The sequence below is a fragment of the Meleagris gallopavo genome, chromosome 1 (assembly GCF_905368555.1).
Source record: "Meleagris gallopavo chromosome 1, MGAL_WU_HG_1.1, whole genome shotgun sequence".
NCBI classification, from domain to species: Eukaryota; Metazoa; Chordata; class Aves; order Galliformes; family Phasianidae; genus Meleagris; species Meleagris gallopavo.
Window position 1 is genome coordinate 56,067,913 of NC_139404.1, and position 10,207 is coordinate 56,078,119.

At 48.5% G+C, this 10,207-nt stretch overlaps 1 protein-coding gene across 1 annotated transcript in view; it reads right to left on the reverse strand.

Moving 5' to 3' along the window:
* KDM7A (lysine demethylase 7A) overlaps positions 1-8,769 on the reverse strand; it is a 59,668-nt gene extending 50,899 nt beyond the window's left edge. Inside the window, exon 1 of the mRNA XM_085228603.1 lies at positions 8,425-8,769. Coding sequence (XP_085084729.1) covers positions 8,425-8,540 — 116 coding nt within the window. The 5' untranslated portion in view covers positions 8,541-8,769. The remainder of the gene's footprint in view (positions 1-8,424) is intronic.
* Positions 8,770-10,207: the final 1,438 nt, after the last annotated feature.

A 10,207-nucleotide genomic window follows, 5' to 3' on the forward strand; every position in this document is an offset into this window, starting at 1 on the left:
CAGCACTGTAGAGTTCTCCTATCTATTTCTTAATGTAAGGAAGACACTTTTGAGAAAAATACCAGTTGCACCAGAGGCACGTATCCAGTTTTGTGAGAAGCAGATAAGAGTACCTCACATAAACAAGTCAAGCACTGGCACAAACGGAGATAACTTCCTTTCTCCAATAGACAAAACTTCAACTTCTCTTACCTAAATGAGTCTGTACAGTACCCATTACTAGAACTAGCAAGAAGTAAGAGTTTTTACACATCTATAGAGGGTTTCAGCTTTCTTTAAGACCCCCACTTTTCAACAAGATTGCTATCACTCAATACTGACAGCTAAAAGTCACCTTTTTAGCAAAAATAAGAGCAGCATTCAAAGCTACTTCTTCATGCTCATTACAAGAGCAACACATTTTACTGAAGCACTAAGAGACTTCAAACAGTGTCCCCAGAGGTCCCAGAAACTGACACAGGAGAGCACAGCAGCAGCAAGTTGCCGCTCATTTTCCCATCACGTTGATGTACCCTCAGTGCAGACGAGCACTGAAGTAAGAACTCGGTTTGAGATTTAACAGATCACACGCAGACATCATTTTTGTTAACAAGCTTTTGGTCCTCTCCTTCATAAACAGAGCAGAGTGAAATGCCTAAAAGGACAGTTCATTTGGCCCTGAGGCTGCGGCATGCCAACGTGGCACGCCATGGTGAAGTTAGAAAGCATTATCCTCAGAGGTCGAGGGGCAACATTTGCGCGGGCACAACATCACATCAGCATGCCTGTCCTGGTGCTGCTCCAAGCCACCGCTCACAGCTCTGCCCCCAGCACTCCTGCAAGGCACACGTTGGCTCTGCAGTGACTCATCCCACCTCTGTTGTTCCCAACACCGCACTCTGCAAGCCAACTGCGTGATGTAGTCATCTACCCAATAGCTCTGAGTGATGTTATTGAAACAAAACTAGAAACCCATACCACTGGCAAGCCAAGCAGAAGTTTTACAAGTGGTTTGGCATAGTAAGACACAGCAATTTGTTTGGCTGCTTTTCATTTACACAATTTGGCCTCTGTCTATCCATCCCCAAACATCAATATCCCAAAAGGAAAATGTCAGTCTGTTCAGAAAATACTGCCTGATTGCTGGTAAGAATGACAGATCAGATCAATCCTACATCCTGAATATCAAAGGCTTCATTTCTCAGAACGTCACCTCTCCTTGCATCATTTTCATGAGAAGTGCTTTAAGAGCTTTTAAGTGAATAAAGCACTAACGTAAATGGAACAAACAATTAAATTTATGAAATGAATTTGCCAGGCTACGCACGATATCAGCTCAGACTCAAATGAAAATAATTATACTTCTTCATACCGCAACACATTAAAAATTTATAGCAGTCATCCTCACTCCGGTTGGATTTTCAGACAGAATGATGCTGAAGAGTTTTAAGGAAGCTTTCTTACTTTTGTAGCAAATGTCAGCATTTACAGCTGCCTGAGCAACAGCCACTTCAGTATTTTCAATGAGAAAGACCAATTTTAAATTCTGCTTTAGTTAATGCTGAAGTAATGGAGAAAACAGTATTAAATATTAATTCCATTCAAAAGCAGAATTGACCTGAGGAAATGTAACTAGCCACATAAGCCCACATCACCACATATAGCAGACTTCTGAAGGCTATTCATACCCCACAGACTGCTATTTCTATGCATTCATGAGCTAATGCTACAATACATTAGGAAGGACTAGCAGATGAGAAATAGCTTTGCCTTTTTAAAAGCTGTACATTTCACTAGAATCTCCCTTCTACATTACCAGTAAGGCCACAGTGATATTGCTAATCGGATGTTCATACTTTAGCAATGAGACAACCGTAAAGCTTGGAGCATTTTGCTGTTTTTTAAGCAAGCACGCTGTACCTGTGAAAGCATTCACTGATTACTCAGAGCTGTTCTGAGACAATGGTGTTTTGTTTTAAAATTATGTAGGGCAAGTATAAATATTTATGTGAAGAGTATGAGTTCATCTTCAATTTGTGCCAACTGTCATGCAAACAGAGCGCAGACATTATCGCATGGCCTTTCAAAGGATGATATAGGAAGTGCACATGAAACTGAACCGAGCTCATGAAAGCTGCTAACGAATACCGTAACCGTCCACAAAAAGCTAGAAACCACAAATGAACAGTGAAAACAAAATTAATGTGATTTTTTTGCCCACTGGCAGTTAACAGAATGAAACTCCATTGCGAGGCTTAATTCGTTTTATTACCACTGTGTTTCCCTAAGAGAGCTCAGCATTATAAACAAATCAACAGATCGAGATAAGTTGAAAGAAAAAGGAATATATTTCATTTTTGATGGGTGCCACAGAGAAGAACAGAGACATCAGCGCACCAAGCAGCCGCCTCCTACCCACACCTCTCTCACCTCTGCAGTTTGCAGGCATACGTGTCACAAAACTGAGCCTTTTGGAAATATTTTAATTCCTCGGTCAAATTAAGCACGTATTTAATAAAGTATAGGAAAAGAAGATATAGAAGGGCTACGTAAACATCAATAAATGACATTCTGATAGACAAGATCATCATCAATTAATTGACCGATACAAATTCACTATTTGCTAGTTAAACACCACAAAACCATGATCGTGTTTACACTATGAAGAATGGCTAAAATGAAAACAGTGGTATCAGTAAGGCTGATGTTGATCAACCACAGCATTACAAGAAATCAGAAGGTACTGTTTAAGTCACAAATGCTGAATCTTTGCATATTTAACAATATTTAATAGGCAACGAATTTTTACACTGGAAATTAAAACCAGTAGCATTCTATGCACTGTTTAGAAGCTCCCTAAAATCCTGTCACAACCCTAATTCTAAAAGCTCAGCTATGGATCCCCCCAACATTTCTCTTAGAAATGTTGATTGGACAATTTTTTGCTTTTTTCTCCTGTTCCTGTTATTATGCCAGAATGCATATCCTAAACTAGCTGCTATGTTTTATCCCAGGACATCAAATAAAAAAACAAACAAACAAACAAAAAAAACACAAACCAAGTTACAGGTCTAAAGGAAAGCAGCGTTAACTTGCAGATGCACACATACTTCAAACAAAGCCGGTTTTGCAAGAAAACTGGAAAGGAGAAACTTCATACAGATAATACTACATGTTATTGCAGCTTCAAAAACGAAGAAATTTGAATACTTACTAGTTTATAGTGCTTATTATGGTAGAATACATCTACTTTAATATATATTAATAAGCTTTCCCACTTCACAGATGGGAACAGAGGGGGGAGGAAACATGGCTTACTCAAATTAAGACTATGAAAGCATTTAAAGCATATAAAAAAATAAAAAAGCATATAAAAGCATTTGAAACACAAGTGCTAGTCTGGGATCTTTATTACTACTAGTTTCTTCTCAGTTTAACCCAAACCACTTCAGCTTTGGTACTGTTAAAGTCACTTGAAATTCCTTAATTCTTTGGTAGAGAACACAGCTCACAGGACTTGAGCTCAAGCCTCCACCTCACTGTAAGTAAACAAGGCAAAAACCAAAGACAAGAACAGCAGAGTGTTGACTTCTCCTGAGGTCTAAAACATACTCCTACTCTCCAGGAGAAGAATTTAAAGCTTGCATATCATAGAAGCCAGCAAATCAGCACAACAGCCCCTGGTGCCAGATGAAAGCTCTAGTGACCAGACAACGATTTGTTGATTCAGCTCAAGCTCCTGAACACATGTAGATGTGTCTCACAGTTACAAGGTGTTAATTTTCTCTAAACAGAAGATCCACACCAAAAGGCGTTTGTAACAGTCTCTGCACCCATCTCTTGCCCACTGTAAGAGAGGCTCAGGAGTTTCACGCATCTCTGCAGCTGGGAGATCTCTGGGCCGCACACCGCAGCTGCCCAGGAGGCATTTCACCCACCGAGGACCCCAGTCAATGAGTGCACGGTTCTGGGCCGAGCACATCAGGGCTCATCACAAGGCAGCCTTGCATCTGCGGACTGAGAACACACGAATGTTCCACTTATCCCAACAGGACAGCTGCCTCATCTCTCCTCACCCACTGTCATCCCCTCCAGCAACACAGCTCTGAGCGGTGCACCGTAACTGTCTGACACTTATCCCAGCCCACCATGAGCCTGTTGTGCTCAGCAGCCCACCAAAAGAATGGTTTTGGTCAGTTTTCTGAGCAGACTTTTTCTGAGCAGAGCTGACTTATCAAGCAATCAGACAAGCACTGACCCAGCAAAAGAGAAATTACAGGAGCCGGCAGTCAGGAACAGGCCGGCCTCTGAGCAGCAAAGGGTTGGTGGAGCGCATCGTGCAGAACCTTGTGTACAGCCTCAAAACAAAGAACCAATTCAGGGAAGGTAGCTTCTATAGCATATACTTTTCTTTCTTTCCTTGAGGAGTCAGCCAGCCCCTGGAGTACAAAGCAGGGCAGTGGGATACGTGGCACCAGCTGCAAGAGGGAACTCTGACTTCGGAGTGGAGATCAGGCTGAGGAGCAACCAAGAAATGTTTCTTCAGAGACTAAAGGACGAACATGTTCAAATCTATACAAACAGCAGAAAAACTATGTTCTCCAGGAATTTATACCTCAAGGTACTTGCAATTTAAATAATCATTCTCAGAAAGTACATGAGTCACCTTACTTTTCAAATGATGCTACTTCATGGCAGAGTTGTAAAAAACATCAAAAGCTAAAATGGCAAACTTGTACATCTACCATCAGTGAGCTGCTCCAGGATAAGGGAAAAAAGTTCTTTCAAGACGACCTCACAAAACAATTAATCTTGAGAGCAAGAATCATCAATTTAAAAATGATTACATAGAAATGCGATCAGTTGGGTTTCGTGTAGAAACAGAAGTACATACATACATATGTTCTGGAACAGGTTGCCCAAGGAGGGTGTGGATGCCCCATCCATGGAGGCATTCAAAGCCAGGCTGGATGTGGCTCTGAGCAGCCTGGTCTGGTGGCCTCTGGCCTCTGCACATAGCGGGGGGATTGAAACTCAATGACCACTGTAGTCCTTTTCAACCCAGGCCATTCTATGATTCTGTGATTCTATGATACGTACATTACACATAGCTGAGAGCAGAATTTCCTTTATTCCCCCCCAACCTGCCCAAATAAAACGCTGATTTCTAAGCTACCAAGTTTCATTTACAAATCACTGAAGATCCAAATGCATGTAAAGCTGCACTAAGGTAGATGGGCATTTCTTTCCTCTTCATGAGGAATTGGAGAGGGCACGGCTCTGCTGACATAATGATGAAGTATTAAGAAGAACTCTTAATTTTGAACAAAAGAGATGCTCCTTCTCTTCCCCCCACCGTTCTGGCTTTGAAGAATAATACATTCCCTTCATTTAAAAAAAAAAAAAACAATATAATTTTTAATGTTAAAAAAAAAAATCAAAAAAGGTTGCATGCATTTTAAATGGCAAAGACTGTTTGGGGAGCAGGATTCCTACACTTGACATAATAGGCAAACTGCATAAATCACTGGATAATTTCTTACCCTACCTGCCACTGAGACATGTTGGAAGCTCAGCATACGCTCGCTGACAGACAAAACATCGCTGGAGAAGTGCCACACAGAAAGCTGCACAGAGACACTTACAGTTTTTAATTGTCAGTTTGACTGACTTCTCCATGCTTCGTTATTGCCAGCGTCCTACCAGCGCAGCTTCACAAAGCACACAGCCTCAGAAAGCTAACTCCGTGATTATTTATTTCTCAAGCATTTCAGACAACATTACATTGTGCAAACAAAAGCTGCATCACATGCTTAAAAAAACATAAGTTCATTCAGATCTACTTCAAACCCAGTACACAAGAATAAGTGATATCTATGTGATGCCCCCAGATCTAGTTGAGTATACAAGTCATGGATAGGTTAAAAAAGGACAAAGACTTCCATGCTGACAATAGGATTTCTGCGCAGTCCAGACACGTTCTAAGAATAGTTAGCTGTACATCAGGACCACGTGCCTGCCCGCACCACACACCTTTAACCTTACACAGACAATACATATCATTGTGATAAAAAGAAGGCAGGACATGGCTGACTTCATAACTGTGAAAGAGCATCAAAAATTGGAGGCGGAGAAGAATCACAGAATGGCCTGGGTTGAAAAGGACTACAGTGGTCATCGAGTTTCAACCCCCCTGCTACGCGCAGGGTCGCCAACCACCAGACCAGGCTGCCCAGAGCCACATCCAGAGAAATGCCAAGGGTTAGGCAAGGACACCGGGTAACATCAGAAGACAAAGCCCAGAGCTTACACAGGTGCAAGGAGCTACTGGATAGCCTCAAGGAAAAGTTGAACACACAGCAAGGTAAAGGAGTTTTTCTGCTAGAGTATATTCCATACAAGGCAGAAAGGGACAGGCGGCTTAGGGGGGCATTTAAAAAACAAATGAATAGATAGATACCAAAATAAAGGGACTAATGGTTTGTCTGTCTTGTGCAGAGCACCAAGGAAACTATGAAGCACACAGCACACAAGCACACATTACAGTCTTCTGTTCAGGAGATTGTAACTGCACAAGGTTGTGGCCAAGTGCTCAGCCTATATACAAAGCAACTAAACCCAGACTGCGGGCTCATAACCTTGTAAGGCACATCGCATCACAACGTTTGCCAGAAGAAAGGAAACGCACATTCGCTAGCATTAATATATGGACACGAGTAAGCCAAAGTGGTCATTTGGAGATGGACAGTGCAGGATGAATGCTCCAGCATCACACAGAGCATAATGGGGCTGGCACACATCTGTCAGAGCTGCGGGCTGCACAGCACTGAGGCACTCTCCTGACTACACACGGGAAGGCAGCAAAGAGCCTCTAACACGGTAGTGCGTACTGCCACACAACACAGCCTCCACCAAGTATGGTTTTACGCTTCCTAACGAAGTCACAACAATTTCAACGCACAGGCTGGAATTGATGAGCAAGAAGCCAATTCACGCAGAACTTTAAGATCTCAGGTTGTGGCATTTTCCTTCAGAAACCCGGCAGCAGCCTCCCATCGCTCCAACCAATGGAAGGAGTCCTCGGAGTAGAGCGCAGCTGGGAGAGGACAGAGACCTCCCACGGCCCGTCCCTTTGTCACCGGCCGGCAGCACGCAGCCAGAGCCCAGCACGGCGGCCCCCAGCTCCTCCGAGCAGCCTCCTCCACACACCTGGGGCTCCCCAGCAGCTCGGTATCACTGCCCTACTGACTGTGCGGCAGCACAGCGACTGCTGTGATCTTTATTGCAGCCCCAGACATTGCAGAGCTGTGGAGCGGTCCACCGCAGCTTATTATCAGACAGTCAATACTCTTCTTCTATGAACAACTTCAGTAACCAGCGTGGCTGGAACTGAGTGATATCAGTACATGGGAGTGGCGTTTTGGTTCAGGCGATCAGAGCAATTGCCAGTTCAGAGTTAGAGACGTATACAGAGACATGGTGAGCCTCAGACCTGCACCTTTACTGCAAGGAGCAAGTTCTGACAAACTTACACAGAGCTCCCATAATCCAAACAAGCCGCTGTGCTTCCAGCTCTAAACAGCGAGACGCTGTCCTTAAAGGCGTGACAACCGCGTTTTGCCCGTTTTTACAGTTACCGAGCTGCCTGAATATATTTTCTTATACTGTGCATTAAGTTGAGAGAAACCTAAGCGCAAAAAAGCAACCAGAGCAAGTCAGCACCCGAAAAACTGGAAGCGCTCCTCTCTCTTTACGGCACGGAAGCCTCGAAGCGCGGTGACCGCAACCCGATAGCAGCGAGGCACGCACCCCGCTTCAGCCGGGGCTCTCCGCCCGCTCCCGACCCCGCTCCGTGCGGGGGCCCCGCTCGGTGCCGCGCCGCGCCGGCAGGGGGCGCCACAACCGCCAGCCGCCCGTTTTTGTGACGGGGTATTTAAATGTCCGCTGTCAATCACCGCGCACTTCCTACGCCGCCGCCGGGGCTCCCCGCATAATGGGGACGGCCGCCGGGCCCCGCCGAGCCCCGCGCAGCGGGCCCCCAACTTGCTCCTTTGTTCGGCCGCCCCCCCGGCCGGCAGCCCGCTATTATCCGCACGCAGACACGCGCACGCCAGACGGCCGCTCGGCACCGGGCTTCGGCCGTCACCGCGCGAACAAAACCCGCGGAGAGCCGCAGTCCCCGGCGCGCAGCCCCCGCGTCCCGGTGCGGAGCCACGGAGACGCGTCCCCCAAGCCGCCGCAACTTTGGGGACGGGGGCCCGCGGCCGCCGCCGCTCGCTCGCACCGCGTGCCCGGTGCTGGCACCGCGCCGGGAGCGACCCGACCGCGGGGCGAAGGGCGGCTGGGCCGGTGGGGTCGTGGCCATTGTCCGCCGGCCGGTACCGGGCGGGGGGTGCCCGCCGCCTCGCCTCGCCCCGCCGCGCGCCGCCGCCCGCCGGCGCTTACCTGCCGTGGAACCAGTCCTTGCAGATGTCGCACTCGATCATGAAGCGACTCACATCGTAGGGCTCCCGACACACGCAGTACACGGGGGTGGCGGCGGCCGCCGCCGCTCCGGCCATCTTTAAAGAACTCCCTGACTGAGGCGCCCGCCGCTCCTCCCCCGCCCGCCGCCGCCGGCACCAATAACAACAGCGCGCGTGCCAGCCCCACACGCCGCGCGCGCCCCGCCGCCCAGAGGCAGGCGGCGCGGGAGCGAGCGGACAACAGCGCGCGGGGACGCGCGCACGTGCGTCACCCGGCCCCCGCGGGGCGGGGGGGGAGAAGGGGGGAGCAAGCCCCGCGCCTGCGCCCCGCGGGCCGCCCCGCACTTCCCACTGATCGTGCGCGAGGAGCGGGTTCCCATTGGTTGCCGGGAGGGGGAGCGCACGTGCCGCCCGCCCGCCCCTCCCCTCGGGGGGCGGGGAGAGGGGAGGCACGCGCTGGCCCTCCCCCCTCCCCCGGGCCGTGTCACGCGGGGAGGCGGTGGGGGAGGGGCAGGGTGCCGCGAGGACACGGAGAGAAAGAGCGCGGGCCACGGCGCGCGCCTCCCTCCCTCCCCCCCCCTCCTTCCCCTTCTTACGTAACCGCGGCGGAAGTAGCCGAGCAGCGCCGAAGACACCCGAAGGTCGGGCTGCCCGCGCAGGCTCAAAGGCGTACGAGCGCATACAGGCTAGGCACGGAGACGGAGGTTTCTGTGGACGGTGCTGTCAAGGTTTAGTGGGCCAGTGCCTTACCCTGACAGACTGTCCGCGCCGACAGCATTGCCGTGGTCGCTCCCCTGCCCCTAACCAGCAGCAAGGGACCGTCCTGTTTCCTAATGCGTCCCTGTATTTCCACAACTCGGAATACAACCACAGACCCACCACCAATCCAAAGAGCTAGTACTGAGTTTAACAGCAGTTGAAAGGTCTGATAAGTTATAAATGGTGGTTTCAAGGTGTCTGGAAATAGTATGTATCAGGGCATCTTCACAGTATCATGGAATTATTAAGGCTGGAGAAAACCACTGAGATCACCCAGTCCAACCACCATCCCATCCCCACCATGCCCACTGCCCACGTCCCTCAGTGCCACATCCATGCGGTTCTGGAACACCTCCAGGACAGCAACTGCACCACTTCCCTGGGCAGCCTGTGCCACTGCAGCACTGCTCTTACTGAGAAGAAATGTTTCCTAATATCCAACCTGAACCTCCTCTGGTGCCATAAGGCTATTACCTCTTATTGTATCACTGTGTCCAAGGAGATTGTGAATGATGGAACCTCATCCCTGGAGGCATTCAAGGCCAGGCTGGATGTGGCTCTGGGCAGCCTGGTCTGGTGGTTGGCAATCCTGCACATAGCAGGGCTTGAAACTAGATGATCTTTGAGGTCCTTTTCAACTCAGGCCATTCTATGGTTCCAGGAACCATTCACCTTACAGTCGTACACACAACCACACTGCAGCCTGAAAGCAAACAGCTCCCTGCTCCTTAGTTGCTGTTTCTTGAATCGTCACATGCTGAATTTTATCTTGAAGCTGAGCTCACCAGCTGCAGTGGTAACTTTACCCAAATTGGCCATAAAAATGCACACGTGTTTCAGGAGGTCTCTGTAAGTGACGAAACCTGTAATCACCTTGGTAAAGCACACATTGGGTATTCCCACAAGAGATGCATGAGGCTGCCTGAGTTGCCTTGTGTTCCTCTGTTCAGGGTTGGCCCGGTGTTGCTTCGTTCAATTTCAGTTGAGTGCTGACTGTCCAGCAG